The 23,049-nt window shown below is 40.6% G+C and overlaps 3 protein-coding genes and 1 non-coding gene across 10 annotated transcripts in view; 2 read left to right on the top strand and 2 right to left on the bottom strand.

The window, feature by feature from the left end:
- Positions 1 to 4,926, top strand: part of LOC117953945 (nucleosome-remodeling factor subunit BPTF-like) — a 47,557-nt gene extending 42,631 nt beyond the window's left edge. For 6 of the 7 annotated variants that reach the window (XM_034887379.1, XM_034887372.1, XM_034887411.1 and 3 more), the window contains 2 exons: positions 382 to 568; positions 2,544 to 4,926. In XM_034887379.1, coding sequence (XP_034743270.1) covers positions 382 to 568; positions 2,544 to 2,580 — 224 coding nt within the window. In that variant the 3' untranslated portion in view covers positions 2,581 to 4,926. Of the gene's footprint in view, positions 1 to 381; positions 569 to 1,640; positions 2,100 to 2,543 lie in introns of those variants that run through there. The other variant, XM_034887398.1, reaches the window with a different exon arrangement.
- Positions 4,927 to 7,470: 2,544 nt separating this feature from the next.
- LOC117934739 lies at positions 7,471 to 13,142 on the bottom strand. The gene is made up of 5 exons (XM_034856681.1): positions 13,017 to 13,142; positions 11,651 to 12,316; positions 10,444 to 10,530; positions 10,143 to 10,334; positions 7,471 to 9,277 (listed from the first exon to the last, which is right to left on the bottom strand). The coding sequence occupies exons 1-5, from the start codon at positions 13,087 to 13,089 to the stop codon at positions 9,090 to 9,092; spliced, it is 1,206 nt and encodes a 401-aa protein (XP_034712572.1). The 5' UTR covers positions 13,090 to 13,142; the 3' UTR covers positions 7,471 to 9,089.
- Positions 13,143 to 15,310: 2,168 nt separating this feature from the next.
- On the bottom strand, positions 15,311 to 15,383 carry trnar-ccg. Its single transcript has one exon. It is a non-coding gene; the product is annotated as a tRNA-Arg (tRNA).
- Positions 15,384 to 15,632: 249 nt separating this feature from the next.
- Positions 15,633 to 22,583, top strand: LOC117936446 (importin subunit alpha-1-like). Its single transcript, XM_034859464.1, has 11 exons — positions 15,633 to 15,737; positions 16,067 to 16,182; positions 16,268 to 16,408; positions 17,012 to 17,100; positions 17,491 to 17,759; positions 18,306 to 18,400; positions 19,594 to 19,857; positions 20,530 to 20,763; positions 21,288 to 21,470; positions 21,746 to 21,895; positions 22,469 to 22,583. Exons 2-11 carry the CDS (start codon positions 16,117 to 16,119, stop codon positions 22,553 to 22,555), a joined length of 1,578 nt encoding a protein of 525 aa, XP_034715355.1. The 5' UTR covers positions 15,633 to 15,737; positions 16,067 to 16,116; the 3' UTR covers positions 22,556 to 22,583.
- Positions 22,584 to 23,049: the final 466 nt, after the last annotated feature.

Here is a 23,049-nt window from a genome sequence, read left to right as displayed (position 1 = left end):
TGTGTTGTAGCTGTATGTACAACATACAACTTCAACATATGAGGAGTGTAACACAATATGGATGTGAAAGCAGTTATGACGTGTTCTATGTGACTATAAAAGTTGTTTTGGTTAAAATAAACAAATAATCGTGATCCCAATATTGATCAAAATAATTGTGATTATCGTTTTGGCCATAATTGTGCAGCCCTAATGCCACATAAGCTTCAATCACTTTGAAGCTGGCTTGCTGAACAAAGATGATAAGAAAAGCCAAATATTTATCTACCGCTTCCGCTTCCGTGATATTTGTGTCTGGCATGAGTTCACACTTAAATGAGTATAAATGAGTGTTTATACTATAATTGACCAAATATATTTTTTGAAACCCCTTTTACTTAGACCTTTGCACTATGGAGGAGAGGATACAGAAGCGCGAATACATTAAGTTGACAGAGTTTGTGGCGGACATGACCAAAATCTTCGACAACTGCCGCTACTACAACCCCAGCGACTCGCCCTTCTACCAGTGTGCTGAGGTTCTGGAGACCTTCTTTGTCCAGAAACTCAAAGGGTTCAAAGCCAGCAGGTAAGATGGGGCTAATGATAATGAGCAGCACTGAGGGCGGGGGGGGAGAAATATGGCAGCAGGTGGCTTTGAGAAAAGCGAGGCAGTTTAAACCCTTGTGTCAGAGATCGAAGTGTCCTTAAGAAAGAGACATAAGTCATTAGCAGTTCCAGATGTGCTGCTGGTTGGCTGACTCTGGCCTACTTGGAGGTTGAGTGGAAGTCACTTTCTCCAATGAGATCAATACAATTAGTCAGACGCTTGTGGAGTTCATTGACTCCTTCTTCTCTTCTATTTCCTGGGTCACCATCTAGTGCTGCCTCGTAACATTTCATTTAAATCCTGTTGTTTGTTTTTTCATTTGGAGCCATGACTGAATGCTCATAAAACCAGCAAGCTTCTTCTGTCCTCAGAACAAGTCAGAATAAGACTCCAACACTTTTAAAGCTCCACAAATTCATTTTAAGAATGATTTATATAATACTTTGGATTATTTTAAAAGCCTTTCCCTGCTCTCCATACTTCATCTGCAGACTACGACGTTTCACCCACTTGATCCTTGACCGTTCCATGTTGGTAGTTGGTAGTACATAGGCTGAGAAGTACAGAAAATAACTTCTGCTCAATTCTTCTGGCTGAGAACCAAAGATTTATATCATCTGTAATGTTTACCCTCTTCTTTATTGATGCACTTACTGACGTTCCCTCATATACTGTTGTAGGAAAGCAGCAGATAAGCATAAATAACTCCATCTCTAAACTCACCTCACTGCATTGCCCTCACTGTGTGATGTGATTCCTTAAGGTGGATGTACACTGCAAGATTTTAGCCACAGGTTGATTTATATTTACATACAATACTTCGTTGTCTCAATGCCTTTGCTGTCCTTTTTTAACTTTGTACTTAATGTGGTTATTTACTGAAGAACGAGCTGAACAGTTCATGTCAAGTTTAAGTAGTTGAATAAGTCTTGTGGTTTGCATCCAGCTGTGTGCCTTAAACGGTGATGTGCTTCACCCGCATGTATTTACTCCATCCATTCCCTCTTTCTTTCTCTCTCTCTTTCTCTCTCTCTCTCTCTCTCTTTTGCAGATTGTGATGTCAAACTCCTGAGTGCCGGGGTCACTCTTTTTACGTGTTTAAAACAGCGTTAAAAACTTTGTAAGAAAGTGCATATATTAAAACACACTGTAGGTGTGATCCTTTTTTTATTTTAGAAGCAAAAGAAAGAAAAAAAAGTTTCTACTGTCTAATAATGGCAGCCATGTTGGTAACACAAAGCATTCAAGGGAAAATGTATTTTCTTACGCTTCTTGCAACAGATGACTGATATTTTGTTTATGTTTGAGTTGGATATAGGACAAAATATACAGTATGTCATTCTCTTTCTTGAGATTGTATTGAAAAACAAAAGCTATTGATTTTGATTGTAAAATCTGTCTTCAGTTCCACACAGAGATAACTTATCTTTTAATTTGACATACCTGTTTATGGAATTGGTCATAACATGCTGCAGCAGAACATTTTTACCTCATTTCTTAGCCGAGAATTTAAAAAAGCATGCAACATTTACTAGTTTTTTATTGGCTGTACCCATGTATAATGTTATTTTATGTGCATATTATATCTTTATGTGAAGGACTATTTTTTATGTTCTAAAGAAAATAATGGTAGGACCTGTAAAGATAGATTGGAGAAAAATGTAGTTTAGCTTCTCTGTTCTAAATATGGCAAGCTTGACAGTCTCCAATTTAAAAACAAAAGGCCTTGTACATACACTGTTTGGTTGACATCACATCATACACTTCGATAACATTTCACCAACATGGCTGTTTGGTTTTTGTCTAAAATGTCTGACCCACTGGCAACCAGTTTGTTTTTTTTGGTATTTCTCCTAGTGCATATTTTTGTCATATTGTAAAGCTTTTAATAAAAAAAGGAAACAAGACTTTTTCCAACTCCTTTTCTTCCTCCTTTCTTTGCCTGTCTCTGTAGGTCTCATAACAACAAACTACAATCAGCTGCATCTTAGCTCCCTCCTAAAATCCAAGTGTCAAAAAGACAAGCCTTGTGGTTCCCTCTGAATGATTAAGCCCCGTGGTCCAGGTCAGGCTGCATCTGAGCCCGAGCCCTCTCTGCAGGAGAGCACGCTCCCAGCTGAAAATCAGCTAGCACTGGTGACACTAACCTCCAACGCCTCCTTTGCAGTGCTAAGTGGAGAGATGAGCCCCTTTTCTTTTAAAGTGTCACTGCGACATAATGGCAAAGAAGTCCCACCTTCAGACCAGGGCCAGGATGGCTACGCACTCTGTCGGGCAGCCTGCTTCATCCCAACCAGCCATTCCTGCCAGCGCATCCCATCCTTGAGAAGAAAGCTCTAGATGGGGAAACGCAGACAAAGTTGATAAGCTGGCTGGTTGGATATTCAGTGGCAGTCTGTCACGTCAGCAGGGGACTCTTAAAACAGTTGTGTTCGTACTGTAGCTGATCACTATTTTTGTGTATCCTCTATAGCAAATTGTCAGCTTTGATCTTCCCACCCAGGGGTGCATTTTAATGATGTTTGTTGAAACATCCCAATAAAGCCTAGTCCCTGCCTTACATGGACATGTCCACAAGGTGAAAATGAAAATGCTTCACACCTGGAAAAAGGCAGGAATCACAACCATGTACAGTACCTTCATTTCAGTTCATTCTTCTCATATTTAACAACTGTATGCCCCAAGCCAGCATTTCACTGGTCCTCCACCAGTAAAAAAGAACTCCATTGAAGCCCATCAGTTTCAGATCCACTTTATGCAGACCTTTCTCACCTTCCATGTTTCACACCCAACTTATTTTGACTAAACCCTCAGCAGTGTAGCCCTGCACGAAGATTGAAGCAGCCTCATCAAACCCACTCAGTGTCACATCCACAGTCAGTGGTACATTTCACTGTACATTCCCCGTCACTCTAGCCTGATGCTGAGATGCTCCGTTCGCAATCAAAGCTAGTTTTTTGAAAAGTAGTCAGAAGGTGGGTTTTTTATGTTGGATTTAAATCACCACATATGGGCCTAGACAGCACTCACTCCCAAGTAAATCAAGGGGTCTTTATTTCATTTAAGGTCTGTCTAGTTAATTCCCAGCAGGAATTACCCAGAACCAGCCATCCCACCACATTGGCCCATGTGTTCTTCTGAAATCCAAGTTAATAATGTTAAGTAGCTCTGTACTCTTTTTAAACTTGACCATTTGGAAGAAGGTCAAGTGGTGAAGAAACGTGACTGTTTGGCCTTTGGGGCAGGTGAAACTTGTGCAAGGCTTAACTAACACACATGTACTGTACCTCCCTCCATACACACACACACACACACTGTCTCATCAAAAGCTCTCTTTCTGTCAGTGGCTGAGTCTGTAAGTCTCTCCCCCCTTATCTATCAGCCACTTCTTCCAACATATTTCATTGAAGTTGACAGGTTGGCTCACATGTGTCTCTCAACTCGCTCCTCAAAGCATGGTTAAGTAATTGGATAATGGACTTTTCCGCTCAGCATCAACTCAGTTATGTTGCGGTCTGCTGCAGTATGTCTGGGAATAAACTTTGAGTGGGGACTCGGGAGTCTTTGTACCGTGGGGTTTGTATGAAAATTTTATAGCTACATTTTTATCATATTTGGGAACATTTTTGTAATCTGTAATTATCAGTTTTTTAGGAGGGGAAGCTGTAATAATACCCGGTTGTCTTTAATTTGTAAAAAAAAACTTTTTTTTTAATCAGTTTTTTGTGTGTATTTGCAGAGTTGAGAGATAATGTAGCTGCCTATCATCTTCCCTGTGTTTGTGTGTCTTTCACAAATCTGTCCGTCACTTTGTAAACTGATGATGATGATGTGTTTCATCCACTGTTTGAAACTTCTATTGTATATTATGGCTGTCCAAATATGTAGAGATATAAGATTTTTAGAGCAGTAGAAACTTTTATTTTTCACTCTTTGAACCAGCAACTAAGCCCGCCTGTATATTTTAACTGTCTATTTTTTTCTCTTTAATTGAAGTGAACTCTACATTTTAGATGAAATGGCTCTTTATAATAAAAGTGCTGCATATTGTGAGCATAAAGGTTTTGAATGGGTGAGAGTGGCATAGTAAGAGGTTTTTTTGTAAGAAACCAACCAGTTCAGTATAACTTTTACAGTATATTGACATTGCATTTCTTGTATTATTTATTCATATCAATGAAAAGTTCTCCGTTGTTTTAGTAATGTTGAGGAAACGTAACTGCAGATTAAAAAAAAGAACTATGTTTTTAACTGATTGTGGCAACTCTGAAGAGATTCTCTTTTGTACTTGATAGGACATTTCATCCTAGATAATAAAAGTAATGTTTTTGACACCAGCTATCGAAAGAGTTGTGTTTTCTTTGATTGACAGACATGTGCCTGACCCTGCAGAGCTCTAAAAGGGATCACAAGAACCTTGAATTGGCTTTTGGATTTAATGGGGTAGCAGTGTACACAAATCAAGTTCAGTGTCTTGTGAGACCATTTTGAGGACCTGATCAAAAGCTTAGCAACAGCATTTTGGGCCACTTGTAAGTGATCCATTGATGTTTTGCTAAAGCAAGGGAAGAGGGAGTTACATTTTCTAAAACGGGATGGAATGAATGCATGAATAATATCTCCATCTCAACGGACCTATGCCTTGCCATGTTCCTTAGCTGGGAAACACAAGAATGAATCAAATGCAAGATATTGGTCAAGGTTAAGTTCCCCCATCCATAGTGATACCTAGATTTTATACAGAACATTTAAAATCAGTGGAAAGAAAACCAAGACCTTCCATTTTCTTAGGGACAAGTTTTGGGGTGGCAGCAATAACATGTTCAGTCAGTGTTGAAGAAATTATCTGCCATCTAATTTTTATAGAGTTTAGGTATAGATCGATAAACTATAATATTCTACATCAAATATACCTGACCCCCAGGGTTCAGATGTCATAATGAAGTTGGTTCCTTCTTGCACTGTACCTGGCTGTGTATGAAAATTAGGTCTTTTTGTCATGAAATCTACTCCACTTTAACCAGGAGCACAGGAGTTATGTCCCTGTGGACCCTAAACTCTATTTATTGGGAAACCCTTCTCTTAACAATGCACAACTCAAATTCTTTGAAATTGCTCGATTTGTGGCTAAGAAGTGCATTGCAATGTCATGGAAATCTGGCTCCCCTCTTCTTATTGACAGATGGTCTGTTGAGATGAATAGCTGCATTCCCTTGGAAAAAAATCACTTATTTTCTCCGGAAATGATATGCTACCATTTTGAAGATTTGGCAGCCATATTTAGATCATACATCTCTTACTCCAAGCACTTAATGTACGATAGACCTTCCACACTGACTACTTTATTTTACTTTTGTTGTATGCATATATGCGTGTGTGTGTGTGTGTGTGTGTGTGTATGAAAAAAAAATTCTCTCTTTCAATTGGGGGAAAAGATGTTATGTCTCTAAGCTGTTCGTGTACTGATATGTTTGTATGCAGTACATGTATAAAACTGAAATAAAGTTTAAAAAAAAAGAAGAGAAGATTAGGTATTTAGGTGGTAATGAGGCTTAATTGAGATGTATAATTGAACATTGTCTGCTTAGCAGTCACAGGCGATATCTAAAATGACGTATTAGGGGCGTCTCTGTGGCTTAGGGGTTAAAACACTGGGGACTAGTTGCAACTCTGTCTCTCTCATTTCCTATCAACTTTACTACTTCTCTTTACATTTTTGTAGACATCAAAAGTTCCCCAAAAATGACGTATCTGCCCAAGGAGAAGCATATACAAGGCTCTACATCTAGTTTTATAGCCACATACATACATAGATATTAAATAGATGTCTATGTATATAATATACGTATATATTTAGTAATTTAAGCTTAAATATGTTGTTATGTGCGTGTGTGGTGTATTTTATGAAAATAAACTTGCACTTGATCAAGTAATGACAAAATATCTGATGCAGACACATTGCACAGAGACTGGGAGACACAGAGGGCTCAGTTGACCCCACAGCTCATTATTCCCCAGGGGGCCTTTGGTGAGTTAATCCTGTCCAAAATCAATCTTCTTAACGCTTGTCAATTATCTGGGGCTTTAATTTAAAAGTGTACATACTTGTGATTGCTGAAGGACAAAGTCATGACTTCCAACACACTCATACACAATCTTCCTGTGATCAAATTATCAGGCAGACACACAAAAGCCACCTCCGAGGTTGACCTTTAACTCTCCTATCACACCCTTCTCCCCCACCGTCCTCTCTTAACCCCACTCCAGCCGCTAAATGAATCCAGAGGCTTACATGGATGCCGCAAGCACCGCAGATGGCCACAAGCCCCCAAGTGGTTTCAATCCACCACCCTTGTCTCTTTCTCTCACTCCCCCCTTGTGGCTTGAGGGCAATCACACAGGAAGCAATTTTGAGATATTCCCACCTCCCTCTCCTCTCGCCCCGCTTTTTTCTCCCTCCTTCTCCCTTACATCCTCTGCGATGAGGAATGTCCTCCCGCTGCGATAGTAGCCAAGATGTGGAGCAGGCTCCTGTTTCCTGCCCGCCTGCATCTGTTCCCTCCAGCGCTGATCCCAGATAGAGGCTTCCTCGAGCCTGGGAACTGACCGCCCGAGCTGACAGACAGACAGAGGGCGAGAAAAGAGGCTTAGCCCCGGCTGCCTTGACGTCCAAGTTCCCAAGTCAGTCTCTCTTCCCGGAGGCCAGACAGAGACCATGGTTGTTAAACTCTAATTAGAGTGTCTTACTTTTGGATCTCCTTCCCATGCAATCACTGGGAAGGATAATGAGGATCAATGTTTCAGTCAGTGGGTAGATGTATGTGATTGCATGAGTGGAGGGTTTGTATAAAGACAAATAAATTCCTCACAGGGTCATTGAGTACAAAACAAATACACATTTTTATTGGGTTCATGTATAGTAAAGCAATGTAAGCATTCAGTGCAAGTTTTCCCTGTCATGAGCTCAGAGTTGTACTAAAATCAAGCCAGAGATTTCTGATTAAATAAGAAGCCGTCCCTTCAGAGAGACAGACCCAACCCCTCGTCTCCTGCTTCAATCCCATCCCTGTTATTTTACATTATCTTTATTTCTCCTCAATCTTGCACCTTGTCGCTCTCTTTCACTGATCCTGCCTTAATACTTTAAATCCCCCATTTTTTAGCTATGGCTCTCCCAGAGAACAACATGGTTGTGTGTAAGCAAGAAAACAAGAGCCATCACAAAGAGGAGCTGTCACAGAGGCACTTTTTCCAGAGTCATGTGTCCAGGTGCAGAGAGGATCAGGTTCCTGCGATTAGATATATGGCTTATTCCCTACAACAACACACCCCTTCCTCATTCAGCAAGGCCCCCTTTGATGTCCTAGTCTACTCTGGCAGATATTTCATCGTGGACACATAATTAAAGTTAGAAAAATAAGCTGCTTTCATGACAAGCAAAGGTCCTGTACTCCCTCTCCCTTTTTCCTCCGTCCTCCTCCACTGGGGTTCGTTGCTGGTTTTCCAGGCCTTTCATTCCCTCCCTTTGGTCCTTGTTACAATAATAGTGCATATCCTGCTCACCAATAACAACCACAGTGACAACATGCATGGGATTGAGTGTTACAAAACAATATTTGGTGCAATACAACATTTTGCATTCATATAAATTTGTAAGCATCATTGATTATTGAAAGGAATCAACATGAGTAAAATGTTGTATTTTTGCACAATGAGATTTAGGTTTTTACCTGTACTAAAATGCACTAATCGACAGCCATTCTTTTTATTTTTTTAAACAGGATATCTGAATGGAAAAAGGTTTCTCTACAATATTGTGAAAAGGGTTGTTTTCTGGTATTTAATGGGAGCATGCTTAGAAAATCTACTGCGCCAGCTAGAAACACAACATTAAACCAATTATCTTATCCGTAGGCATTTTCATATGTTTGCTTGGATTATAGTGGGAATAAAGATACTGGATCTAAATATGTTTATCTCTCAGCACAAGTATAGGCTTTCTAAATGCACATGAATGAAACAGTAACATGCCAATGTGACCACTGATGCAAGATAATAAAATAGACCCTTTCTATAAATTTCAGATGACCCACATGTCGCTTTAAAAGTGAGCCAATTTTATATCTTTTTAATCCAGGGACTTCATGAACCAGTCATGAATGAATGAGGAGTTTGAGTGGAGTTTTTTTTTTTCTTTTTCTTTTAAATAGTAGTGGGGACACCCTTGTTTGATGTCCCAAATGTAACAAAATGATTGTGGAATAGCCATTTAATTAAAGCTGCATGTGAGACCACAAGTCAGAACTTCAGGAACTTTACAGAGGAGCAGATAAGATGAACCAGGATGAAGATACATCATAGCAGTCCATGTGAAATTAAATCCATACCTTCCGCAAAATGTCTTCAGTTTTGCACAATACTGAGGGGTTAATTATGATCAGTTCGGGTAAGCTGCAATGTCTCTTCCCCTGCAGTAGGGGCCGATAGTCTTGTCTTTGGTTCATCTACAACTGGATCGGGTGGCCTCCAGGGCTTTTTGGTGCCTTCGTTTGTTGAACCTCTTGACGTAGTTGTTGCTTCGCAGGAGGCCGTCTCCGGGCTTCAGTTTACCTCCCAGCAGGTTCAGGAGGTCACTTGGAAGATGGCGCCTCCTGTGGTAGATCTGGCCCATTATAATGTATCTGGTCCCTTGGGAACAAATCGGGGAAATGTTGAAGTGACTGGGAGAAAGGGCACAGTTGAGCAATTTTCATGTTTGCACCAGTGGCTCTCCCAGAAATTTGCCACAGGGTGTTCAGATGGAGCCACGGAAAATCTGGGGGTGGCAATTCTAATTATCTGATGTGCATAGACTATTACTGGTAGTTTTAAAGGGATACTTTGCCAATGTAAACCGGCTCTGTGTCCTCTTTGTGTGAGCGGTGTGTTCAGATGAATGTTGTGAACGTTTGGCTTCTGTCCGTGGCGCCAGTGCAAGGAGCTCTGAGCAGCGGTGGTCCGCCAATAAACGCTCCGAAACTCCATGGCGAACCTCCGCTTGGTGCTCCGTGCACTGGTGCCACAGAGGGAAGCCAAACAACATTCATCTCAACACACCACCCACACTGCCATGGCACAGAGCTGGATTGAAATCAGCAAAATATCTCTATAACATGTTGAGTTCCACAACAATCCTATTTTTTTGTATCTGTATATACATGTTAGGCAATTCTTTGTTCCTCAAATAGACCAGTTGTCCTTTTCCTTAAAATGAGAAATACACAGCTTTTTGCATATGGCATATCACGCATATGCAACTCGCAGGAGGGGGAGGAGGGGTGGTTTGGGGTACATGCTGATCTCAGGAAAACGTAATTCCCAGATCCCACCCATGAATACTTTGGTGGAAACTTGTAATAGACTGCTTAATTTATGGGCCTTGACACTTCTGCACACAGCATAAGCCCCAACTTCTGTCTGACATCAGTTTCATTCTTTTTTCACTAAAATAAAAAGATTTTGTCATCCGATCCATTTAGTTTATGAGCCTTCTGATGGACTCTGCTACACTCACCGAGTTTGATGTCAGGGCAGGGTTTGCTGCACTTATAGGTGTCCAGGACCAGAAGGCGAACTTTGAAGAAAAAGATGTCTGGGGTCACATAGAGATGACTCATCTTGTAGAAGCCATCTCTGCTCACCATCAGTGTAATGAGGCGTATTCCTTTACGCAACACATCAATGTCGTGAACTACCCCATTGACAGCTGTTAAAGAATAAAAAACATTTGTCAAAATGCGGGAAATTCATAACATTTTACTTTTGTTTTGTCTAGCTTCAACAAAATCTGTCTTTGTCTTTTGGTGGGTACTCACCAAACTCACTGTAGCAGTAATACTCTCTCTCCTCCTTTTCCTTCCTGCACTCGTTCATGCAGAAGGCATCATGTGTGAAGTCGGACTCTTTGGAGAAGAAGCAGAGGACAGGATGGAGGGATGAAAAGAAAAGAGAGAGTGACTTTCTCCTGCCAAGCCCGTACAGAGCCTGACTCTCATTCCCACATCATTAGAAAAAGGAAAAGGTTGTTATTACAAAACGTGGCAAGGCGTTGCATGCCTCCACATGGGACTGGAGGAGACGGTGTACAATGGGATCACATCCGTGTTACATTTTCCATACTTTATCACAATATTAGGGACATGCTTTGCGTCAGTTTTATCACAACCTCACTGCACACAAAGGGAAACACTGACAGCCAGATTTGAGGTAAGAGGTTGTAATTAGTGGCAGGGGATATTCACTAACTACCAGTGGAAGGGTTTAAATCATCACTGTCATTATCACTCTCGGAGTGAACTTTATGAACTCTATATGTAGTATCTATCATTTTACTATGACTGACGCATTTACACAGAGGTAAATCCATTTATATTTCTAGATTGTATTTTGTAGACCTTGTTAGAAAGGAATCAGTGGAGAGTGACAGTAAATGGAGGAACAGAGATGAGGGATGACATTCAACAAATGTCCCTGGCTGGACTCAAACCGGGGACATTCCTATGGCATGGTCAGCATGTAAAACCTGTTGGCCATTCGGATGCACCAACAAATTTGGCGTTTGAGCCCTTTTATCCCTTTTATTTTAAAGGCGTTTTGTTAATTTTGTAGTTTTGGCTCTTTTGTGTTCAAATGTTACAATAAGCCTCTTTTAACTAGGCAGGAAAATATGTGCATAAATATTTATATATATCATTATCATATATCACATATGCTTCAGTGACTTATGCTAAACTAATACTAAACTAAAATTTGTTGTCGTTTTTATCCTTTGTCACTGTGATTGTGTAATGTCCTTTTTTAAAGTATTACTGGTGATAAATACTGTGATATTGAGCATCCAAGATTTTCCCACATGGCTAAACTCTTAAATCCTTTCAATCTTTTGAAATGTCATTCCAAAAGGGGAGTTTAAGGCATATGCAGCTGAAACTCAATACAGTAACATGTAAAGAATCTGAATTTGTGGACAACTCAATACAAAGGTCAGCCTCCAAGGTTAGGACAGAACAAATCATCCCATACCTCGCCTCAGGATGTCAAACTGGTAAAGCAGGCTGGAGGAGCGCCGGTTGAAGACGACAGGAGGGCGGCTGCTGTTCCGGTTCGCTGCACCGATACCGGACTGATAGAGACTGGACTTTCCCGGCCGGTTCTCCTCCGGGTCCAGCCGTCGGTTGGGGAGATCTTTGTGCGGGGAAGGGGCCGGTTGGTGCGGCTGAGCCTGAGGCTGTGTGTGGGGTGGACCCTTGGGTCTGGAGTTGGGGTATCCTTCTGCTTCACCCTGCTGAGGAGGACTACTGTTGGACTGGGTGTCCTGGTTGGTTTTCAGCACAGTGCGGTTGTTGGCGGCAGCAGCTGTAGCTCCTGTCAGTGGGGGTTTGGGAAGCAGACCAGCAACTTCTGCTCTGGTTTTCTCGCTGTTGTGCTCCACCAGACGGTCGCTCTTGGGGCCTTTTTTGCTCTTGTTGTGGGGGCTGTGGTTGCGAGGGATGGGAGCCAGGTCAATGTGCTTCGGCCAGACGGCAGAGGGTAGAGGATGGAGGGCGAATTTGGACTCGCCAGTCTTGCTGCTCTTCTCTAGAAGCTCGTTGATGGGCAGGGAGGGTTCTTTAACCACCATCCAGGTCTGGTTGCTCGGAGCTGGGTCCACAAAGCTGATCTGACCCTTTTCCTTTAGGGTGTACAGCTCTGGGTTTACACAAACAAAACGTCAATATTCCCTTCAATTATACTTGGTATGTTAATGTTATATCAAAGCCTGTTAAGACAACAATGGATACCTTTAATTTACATGATGGGCTAAGTGTGGATGTTCCCTGAAGCATATCTCATGGGTTAGGATCTTTCTTTAGCGTAATTCATTTGACAAATGTTTGTGTTAGCACTTCAATTGGAGGTTTATCATATGTAATTGTCATTGTGAGAACTATACACTTTCATATACAGTGACACAACCTTAGCATAAGTGGGTTGGATATATCTAACAGCATAAGAATCTACAGCTCACATATTATATCTTAAAATGAACCAAATCATAAAAGTCCCCAAATCCATCTAAGTTATTATTGATGTAAACTATTACTCACTTAGCATTTTATCTAAACCCCATTAAATAATTGTTTTTGGGGTTTCTTTTTTTTGTTCTCTTTGTTAAATATTTTAACAAATAACAGAATAGCACTACAGCACTAATGTGCCTCCCAGTGTTGAACAGTAAATAACAAATCATGACAGGGCAAGCTGCTGTGAAATTAAACCTGTATGCAACATATATACCTCATTAAGAAGAAAAGAAAACATGTAAAGCAACAAGGATGGCTGTATGTAGAAGGAAATCATGTTTTCTCTAACACATAATAACATTACACATACAACAAAGTGCACTCACCGTTGACAACATGCTCCTCTGTCTCGTAAAGTGGAAACCCTAGAAACAAGAGGAACAGAATAATCCCTGTCATCCTGGATGTTCAGTGTGGACTCACTTTAAAGTCTGCTGCAGAGAGGTTTATCCTGGGATTTTTATACAGGCTGCTCAGGAATGAGATGGGATGGGGTGGGCAGGGGGGATGGTGGGACGTCCCTGACGCAGAAGTAAACACTTTGACGTGACACTCCTTTCATTCATAAATGGATTCTAAAAAGGCTCCCATTGTTGTTTACGATGTAAAAAGGCTAAATGTGGTTCTGTGTAAATATTTTCTGTTGGTTTACCAAGCAGGATTTTAGGTATAAAAGAACCAGGTGTACCTTCTGGTATCTGGTGTCCAACAGAATATTCAAAATTGCCTGTATTGATTGTTTACTTGCTTTGTTTGTTTGTTTTTTGACGCTTACACTCCCAGTCAAAAGTTTTGGGTCACTTAGAAATTTCCATTGTACTCCATGGTAGACAGAATACCAGCTGAGATCAATTTCAGCTGGTATTCTGTCTTTAATGGAGTGGAATGTAAATTTGTAAGTGACCCCAAACTTTTAGCAGTGTAGACACATTTAAAATGCACTCCACTTCAGGGCAAGTGATAGCAACTACTCGAGTAACAGTAGCTCGGCTTGATGTGAGGTGGAGGGGACGGTGTACCTGAGTGTATTTAACATCAATGAGTGTTCTCTGCCCTCTGGTGGTCACAATGAGGAACGGCAGCAAATCAATGCATTTTCAAACTAGGATCTTCCTGACCTGGAGAGTTTGACAACTGTGGTTCCCATTCATATTCTGAATTAGCATTTTGCCATTAGCAATAACGTCTTAATCATGTAAGGTAAATTTACCACGAGATATAAGTTTGTGAAACAATGGTTTATGCCTCTGTAGAAGCCACAAGTCCGTATGATATCAACCTTGTTTTATGGGTACAATATGCAGTGCTTTCCTTAAAATAATGTATAGAGTAACACATCAGTAATCCCTTTCAATCATCTCTTATGACCCACTAAAAGTGTGTAGAGGCATTTGTATCTGCAGAGACCCTTTCTGTTTTCTCTCTTTTATTTTTATTTAGCCCTGTGCGGGACAATTCTGGGCGTTACCGAAGAGCCTATATGGGCCCCATGTGGGTGTGTAAACCTTAGCCAATAACAACATGCAGTGTGTGCAGCCCGTTCTCATTTGCAACCACCACTTTTCCCCTTTCTTCCAATAAAGAAAAATATGTTTTATTCACAATGTCATGAAGTACTACAATATAAATACAATGTGAAATAAAAGGTTAACAATTATGTTGCTAAAACAATGGACTGTAGAAATTGTAGTGCAGTGTAAACATAAAACGTACAGTGTCAACATAAATAAAATACAGTACACGTGTGTGAATATAAGTAGCAGCAGTGGATAAATAACAGATAGGACACATGTAACTGATACATTAATGCACAGTAGTTATTGTACATAATTGTCCAAGAATATTGAGATGTGATGAGATGAAAGATACATGCTGTGAGTCCAGTTTTGACACTCTAAGAGTGTATTACTCTGAGGGAGGAGTTGTATGGTTTGATGGCCACGGCCAGGAATTACGTCCTGCGGCGCTCTGTGGTGCATCGTGGGTGTTTGAGTCTGTGACAGAGGGTGCTCCTCAGACTGACCAGTGTGTGGTGGAGTGGGTGGGAGGAGTTGTCCAGGATGGACTGTATTTTGGACAGTATCCTCCTCTTTTGCAGTGTCTTTAAGGAGTCCATGTCCACCCCAACAACATCACTAGCCATGCAAATCAGTGGGTCTGTTGGTGTCTGCCACTCTCAGCCTGCTGCCCCAGCATGCAACAGCATACAGGAGAGTATAGCCACCACATACTCATAAAACATCCTCAGCATTGTCTGACAGATGTTGAAGGACCGTAGGCTCCTTAGCCAACTGTACGCATTTATTTCAAATCGTCGTCGTCAGTTTTGCACCACATTTTTTACATTTTTTTTACATTTAGATAAAAAAATGCATTAGTTAGGATAAAATGTAAAGAAAGAGTTGACAGAACATTAACGTGCATAACTCCAATCAGTTAGCCCATACTGCATTGTCAACAGCATCTAACTCTTGTGTCGTCCTTAGCTAGAAAGATTGTCTAAGTGAGTTGCCGTTAACGATTGATTGTTTTAATATTTGCAAGATATTCTTCGAATATTCCATCATTCAAATCATGGCGGAAAGCGATTTACACTTCAGCCCTGAAAAGGAGCTAAATGCGACCCAGATGGGACTCGAACCCACAATCCCCAGCTCCGGAGGCTGATGCCTTATCCATTAGGCCACTGGGTCATTACGTAGCTAGATGTGGAAAATAACCTTTATCACAATCAAAGACAGGATCGAAATCATCAACATGATGTGAATTTGAGCATCTAAAATTGAACAATACTCTGTTACATGGGTAAAATGTGACCCACGGTATAATAGATGTAACATAAATGGCCGCAAAAGTCCACAATGAAAACCAACCAGCCCATAAAGCTGTGGCAGCTTTATCTCGCGATACTAACAGCGGTTGCCTTTGACTACAGCTTTGTTGTTTGAAGTGTTTTTTTTAGGTTAACTGACCAATCAAAACTCAGAAAAATAGGGCGGTATATAAATGACGTCACGTATCTTGTAAAAACTACAAAGATCTGTAAGGTGAGCTCGTCGCACATGTTGTGTGGCCAATTTTACATTTTTCAACAAATATCTAACGTTTGTTACAATCATCGTTTATAATGTAAGTCTATTATCGTTGTTCTTATGAATTTTATCGGGTTTTGGGGTGTTGGTATACCAGACAGGAGCTCAGTGTGCGACGGGCCACATGGTGTTAGATAACCGGCTTGGCCTTAAGACAAGCGGGCAGTTAAGGGCCAGCGTTAGCTAATGCACTGCCTGCTAGCTAGAAAACATACTTAACCAGAGAAAGAGTGAAAGCAGCCGTGGGTAGGCCCGTTTTGGTTTAAATTATCATCTTTCAACAGGGAGTATCTATAACGTTATTGGAATCGATTGTCTTGGTAAACGGTCAGGAATGTCAGCTGGCAACGACAACGGAGCTCGACTCACCCAGTTCAAAAACAAAGGGAGAGATGCCAATGTAAGTTCTGCAAGTGAGACCCAGCATTAGAACATGAACTATATAGCTAGTCGTCTTATATTTATATGGGTATCGACTTGTTCAGGAGCTACGGCGCAGGAGAGCGGAAGTCAACGTGGAGCTACGAAAAGCAAAGAAGGATGATCAGATCCTGAAGAGGAGAAACGTCGAGAGCCTTCTAGACGAGCCAACCTCTCCTCTCCAAGAGAAAGATCCCAACGCACAGGTAGACAGCAGCTCTACAGCCCCTTTTACACACTAGCTAATTGACTTGGCTAGGCACAGTAACCATAAACAGGCCGCAGCACCATGTGTTTTCCATGTCTAAAACATCTGATTATATATTTTTTTCATACACAGGCAACTTCAGTGTGCTTTACAGTAAAGCATAAAACACATTAAACACACGAGATAGAAATACACCTTATCAATATTTGCCTTTTTTTTTGAAGAAAATATGAAGGTAGTTATAGGTACAGTAATGTGGCTTCATAACATAAAAAATAACCCAATGCCAAGTGAATGACACCAATAATAACTCAGTGGTGTTTAACACGAACCAGCCACCTGTGTATGGGGTCAACTAGGCCAGCTAAATGAACCAATATTAGGGTCAATATTCCTTCATAATTTGCATTCAGAACACAATAGTCCAGACATCCAGCAAATAATAGTTCAAGTGTTTTTGCATTGTCTTGATCTTATAATCCTGACCTCAAAATATTTTAAGCATGTTTCAATGAATTTGAGCGTTATTTTTAACTTCTGTTTGACCAATGTTTATTGGACAGATAAGTAGCCTACACTGCTTATGTTAATTTTTCCACAGCCTCCTCAGCAATGGTCTGTGGAGGAGATTGTAGAAGGTGTTAACAGCCAGAATCTAGATCATCAGCTGCAGGCCACTCAGGCAGCAAGGTAAAATAATTTTATAAAGAACGTTGACTGCGAGTTTTGATGTGCTAATGTCATAAACTTGTTACCGTGGCATTTTATGCTTGCATGCGGTTCAGAGGACCAGTGACATGTTGCACTTTTTTCTTCTCCAGTCTTTCATCATTATACTATCTCTACTGTAGACCATTCCTAAATCATGATGTCCATCACACCAGTTTCAAGCGTATTCTTTTGTGGACTTGTTTCTATTGAGTAGGAAATCAGTTTGTTCTCAAACCTCTTAAATATGATACCCCCTGTAGTGCCAGCAACCTTTACGCTTACATTTAACAATGGAAAAAGTTCATTTTTACTGTCCTTGAAGTTGCTTCTCTTTATTAACTCCCCAACTGTTTTTTACCTGATGTATAGGAGGCTCCTCTCCAGAGAAAAGCACCCACCTATAGACAGCATCATTGCTGCCAGCCTCATCCCCAGGTTTGTTAGTTTTCTGGCATTGTCTGAATGCCCCCCCATCCAATTTGAGGCAGCTTGGGCCCTGACTAACATTGCCTCAGGTACCACAGACCAGACCACGGCCGTAGTGGAAGGAGGGGCCATCCCAGCCTTTATCAGCCTGGTGACATCACCCCACCCACACATCAGCGAGCAGGCCATATGGGCCCTGGGTAATATCGCAGGTACTGTAGTCAGACGACACTCATCATCTCTTTGTGTTGGAGTCACTTGTTTTACTTCTGTTGCTCCATTACTACATACTGCAATGTTATATTATGCGTAATGTTTTTCTAGATATTGATGATGTGAGGATCTGTTGTAGTTGTGTGTAACTATGCTTCCTTTGTCTTGATGTGTTGTTTGTCTCCTCAGGCTGTAATATTGAGGGATTTTGAATATATGTAAAAGGGTGTGTTGTAAAAATGTTAAGTGTATTGTTGACACAGTGAGCCAATTGTGCAAACATGATTTCATGTGAGATTAAATGGAACCCGTAGTCTCTTGGAGTATCCGTACTGGTTGTTTTCTCAATCAGTAAAAGTATTAGAACATGGTAATAGATCAGGGTAAAGGCAAAGTGTAGGGCTATCTCTTAAACGCTCAACAAAATATGCATTTTTCCTGGTGAATACCATACTGTAGTATCTGTGGTTTTCATTTAGTTACAAAGTACTTTTTCTGTTCTGATTGCACTACTGACTGTAAATGTCTATCCCCCCCAAATCTAGGTGATGGTTCTAACTACAGAGACCTAGTGATCAAGCATGGTGGTCTCCAGCCACTACTAGCCCTGCTGGCAGCCCCTGACCTGTCTGTGTTTCCTGTGAGTTTCTGTCAAACGTTATTCAACGCTGGTTTTAAAAAAACATTTCATTTTACATAGCACTACACTGCCCTGGTATTTTCTATTCAGATATAGACATCCAGGGTGTCTAGGTCCAGTTAAGACGGACTGCTGTTGGCTCTTGGCAACACTCAACACTTTAAAATGGCAAGATTTCCATGGTGTGTGCAAATCAACTGAGTCAAGCTGTTGGTAGATCTGTAATTTAATTAATACTAAACCAGAACTGACTGGTCTGTCCTTTAGTGTCATTTATTGTTAGCTTAATAGCTGGTTTGATTTGCATTGAGAGATGATCTTATGGAAAGTTCCCCATGCCAATCTCAATGTATGGTGAAGGTGATCTGATGATATGCGGTTGTGTTAAGTCCAAAGGTCAACGGAACTTTATCAGGATGCATAGTATCCTAGATCCATGAAGTAACTGGCCTTTAAAAGTAAAAATGTGCCTGCCTCTGTGGGAATTTTACATAGGGGTGTGTATACTTATGCCCCCTGTATTTTAAAGAAGAACATTTATTAATTTACAATACACTATTCATTCACAAAGAAAATTGATGTCTTTTTAAAAGGTTGGATTTTCCTAAAAATGTTTAATTAAAGCATTAAGGTCAATTTTTTTTAATTCCTCTTTTTAAATCAACTTAAGCATGGTATCCCCTACCACATTAGAATCAGATCCCCATTCCTCCATGTGATTTGGTTGCAGTTTCAGCTATTCATTTATTCCTGTTGAAAGGTTATTGCATAGAAGCTTTTTACACTCAGCAGAGTGGTCCATAATTTGACTTTGCTTATGCACCTGAAAAAATGTTATTTTGTGATATGACAGTACAGTCATTGAATGGGGTTATTCACATAGTACAGATTGCATGATTCTGCAGAATATATACTTCACAAACATTTACCTAAATTGCAGTCATTTAAGTCCTTTGACAAGTTTCATGGATTTATAAATGCCCTGAGATTGATTGATTTATTTGGTTTTGGAAAGGGCTAATGTTAAAATTTGTTAAATTAAACTCATTCTGTTTTGAGATTGCTCTCTTCAGAGACGTCTTTAAAAAAAAAAAAAAAAAACTTGAGTCTTGTCTTTCTCTGTCACTCTGACAACTATCATGTTATTACATCTTGTTGTAAAATAACACTTGGCTCTTAATCCATCATAACAGTCTGGCTACCTGCGCAATGTCACCTGGACGCTGTCCAATCTGTGTCGAAACAAGAACCCGGCCCCTCCTTTGACGGCGGTGCAGCAGCTGCTTCCTGCCCTGGTGCGTCTCCTGCACTGCGACGACAAGGAGATTCTGGCCGACACCTGTTGGGCCGTGTCCTACTTGACCGACGGCTCCAATGAGAGGATCGAGGTGGTGGTGCAGGCTGGCCTGGTGCCCCGCCTAGTCCAGCTGCTAGCCTGTGGGGAGCTCTCCGTTGTGGTATGTGGCGTTGAGTTTGAATCAAAAGTTACTGACATTTGTCACATTTGAAACTGCAATTGGTGCACTGTCTACAATGTTCTCATTCAGTTAGTACAACATTGATATTCAAAGGAATTAGAAATGAAGATTACCTTCATCCTTTAGAAGTAGCTGCTCTCTTGATTCTATTTCTGTCTTCATCAAAGTGTTTGATGAAAGTCCTAGTGCACCTTATTATAATTGATTGTACCATTCATTGGATCTAAGAGTGCTCATTGTATGGTTACACATACCAGCACTCTTCATTACACCCTGCACTATCTTTCTTTTTTGTGGATATCCTCATGTATATTTCGCTGCTTACCTCAAAGTAGAAGAAAACCACTTTCTGTCAAGTTCATGTTGTAAAAATTCTTTTTTCTTTTACTTCTCTGATTTGTTCACTCCTGCACTACTGGAAAATCTTTCTGTCAGGTGTAGGTCAGATTACCGGTGTGAAAGTCTTGTGTGAAGAGATGTGAACAATTTAACAGAAAAATCAAGTTTATTCTGCTGTTGCATGCATTGTTAGTGGCAATAATACACACATAATTTAGATATCATATTCATTGTCATCACCATCATCCCCTCCATATAGTCCCTAAACTGTGAATACTACAGATAATTGACTCGCTCTCCTTCTCCTCCCAGACTCCAGCTCTGCGGTCACTTGGCAACATTGTGACTGGGACAGATGAGCAGACACAGTGTGTGCTGAATGCAGGTGCTCTGGCGATGTTCCCCAGCCTGCTGCGCCACCCCAAGTCCAATATCCAGAAAGAGGCAGCCTGGACAGTGTCCAATATCACTGCCGGCAAGGACAGCCAGATCCAGGAAGTTATCAATGCAGGCCTGATGCCAATGCTGGTGGAGATCCTCCTACAGGTCAGAACCCAAGAGCAGAAATTATAACCAGATTGTTACAAGAATCCCAATGAGATGTATTAAGCCATGGAAAGTCAAGTTATATTCTATTGATCAGTGGGGGGGAAATTGTTTTCTTTATTTACCCGTCACCCTTTCCTGAACTGTAGACAGCCAAAGGGCAGCACATGGGCTCCAAATCTAGTTTTGAGACCATTCATAGAGTATTCCTAATATCTATGGACACATGCGTACATTTATCAAGAACAGAATCACAAAGAAAATAAGATAATTTATTCATACTTATATTTTATGTTTTTTCAAATTGTCTTTTCTGTAACTTAATATAACCTGAGCAGCCGATTATGCTGATTATGCATAGTTACTACTATCATTTTATGAACAAATAAAGTGATTTTTCTGATTTACCAATATATGATGATTTTGTGGTTATACGTAAAGGCCCGTTAACTATATCTTTAATATCTCTAGTTCATCTCCATACTTTTCTCTGGCCGTAAACATCAGATGTGATTTCTGTGCAGGGGGACTACAAAGCTCAGAAGGAGGCAGTGTGGGCTGTCACCAACTACACCAGTGGTGGAACGGTGGCGCAAGTGGCCTACCTGGTCCAATGCAATGTTCTGGCACCTCTGCTTAATCTGCTGACAGCCAAAGAAAGCAAAATCATCTTGGTCATCCTGGATGCAATCTACAATATTTTACAGGTATATTGCTAGGACCTTTTTGCTAGATTTGCATTAGAGATGTATATGGGGAGATTCTGCCAGCGGACATTTTTTTTTTTTATGTCCCGAGGAAATGGAAATTAACACTGTGGGTTTCTGAGATTAGAAAACATGGAAGATTTGCAGAATTTAATCTCTATCACATTTGTCTGAATGGTGCAGATGGATTCTTGACAGTCAGATTAAAATGGATGGTCACAGGTTCATCTCTTGGCGAGGGAATGATTAGTCTTTTCTTGTTTCTTTCTCAACAGATGGCATACAAAACTGGTGAAATTGAGAAACTGTGCCTAATGATTGAGGAGTTGGGTGGTTTGGATAAGATTGAGGCTTTGCAGTCCCATGACAACGAAGCTGTCTACAAGTCCTCTCTCAACATCATAGACAGATTCTTCTCTGAAGAAGTAAGTGTCACTGAAACAGGGGTGCCTCCAGACTAGCCATGCAGAGAGAATTGCTTCATTTTGACAAATGATTTCAGTGGGTGAAGTGGACCATTCCGAGAATTTAAGAGATGACGGCGATGATCGGCACTAACTTTGCAAACTCCAATTCACATATTAAATGACAACAGTTTTGGCAGAGCTGGCAGGGTGGCACAAGTCACTTGTGTGGTTACTCGTTGCTACTTACCGTTGCCAAATAATTGTCGGCTGTGACGCAGTAATACAGTAGCCTGAGCTTGATGTTGGCTGGTTTCTACAAGGCCGCCTACAATACAAGGCTCGTTTTAATGGTTAATGTGTGTTTTGCTTTTCCCGGTAAAAATCATTGACCAAAGGACTTTGAATTAATAATAAAAACTTGCTTACATGATCTGTCTTTAATCTAACTCAACTCACAAAAGACCCTTTCTTGGCTGACAGAAATGGCCCTAGTTCACTGAATCTGTATCAATCCATGAAATGATCAATAAAACATGCTAAGACTTGGTTAATCCTCTAATGCTTCTCTCCCCTGTCCCTCTTGTCTTTCAGAATGAGGATGAGTCTGTGGTTCCTGAAGCTACTGCAGACAGCTTTACTTTCCAGATCCCTGAAGACAAAAGCACTTTCCAGTTTTAACATGTCCAGCTTTTCTCTTTTGTAACATGAAAAAAGAAAATTCGTACCTTGTTGATATTTTTGTATTTTTTTTTTTAGACATTTTATCGTATGTGAGAGTACAACAACTACATCTTCCTGTTTAAAGAAATATTTGTAAATAAATGTTACTCATGCATACGTTTTTTTATCTTTGTGATTGGTGTTTCAAGTATTAGCAAGCTATGAACAGAGAAGAGTGCCTGTTTTATTTGGTGGTGAAGAACGAGGTGTTAAGAATGAGTGGGAGGTGATTCTGTGTCTATGTCACCACTAGGTGACACTGTTATTCTCCTTACGTGTTGATTTTGAGCGTACATGTTATAAGGACCTGTGTCTATTGTACATTGAAGACTATTTTATGAATGAAATCTGTTGCAGTGCGTTCATTGTATATTGCACTATATAGTCGTCATGGCTCAGGCCGTTGAGGAAGGAGCAGAACCAGACTGGAGGCTTAATGTAATTTTCTTCAC

Source organism: Etheostoma cragini, chromosome 2 (assembly GCF_013103735.1).
Source record: "Etheostoma cragini isolate CJK2018 chromosome 2, CSU_Ecrag_1.0, whole genome shotgun sequence".
Lineage (NCBI taxonomy): Eukaryota > Metazoa > Chordata > Actinopteri > Perciformes > Percidae > Etheostoma > Etheostoma cragini.
The sequence above is the reverse complement of the archived record's forward strand: the minus strand, read 5'-3'. Positions and strand labels throughout refer to the sequence as shown.

Coding starts and splice junctions, on each gene's coding strand:
- LOC117934739 (XM_034856681.1), bottom strand. CDS start 13,089: ATGACAGGGATTATTCTGTTCCTCTTGTTTCTAGGGTTTCCACTTTAC. Junction 10,531..11,650: donor GTTTGACATCCTGAGGCGAG/GTATGGGATGAT, acceptor TCTTCTCCAAAG/AGTCCGACTTCACACATGAT. Junction 9,278..10,142: donor CTGCCCTGACATCAAACTCG/GTGAGTGTAGCA, acceptor TTTGTTCCCAAG/GGACCAGATACATTATAATG.
- LOC117936446 (XM_034859464.1), top strand. CDS start 16,117: ATGTCAGCTGGCAACGACAACGGAGCTCGACTCACCCAGTTCAAAAAC. Junction 16,409..17,011: donor AGAAAGATCCCAACGCACAG/GTAGACAGCAGC, acceptor ATTTTTCCACAG/CCTCCTCAGCAATGGTCTGT. Junction 21,896..22,468: donor ACAGATTCTTCTCTGAAGAA/GTAAGTGTCACT, acceptor CTTGTCTTTCAG/AATGAGGATGAGTCTGTGGT.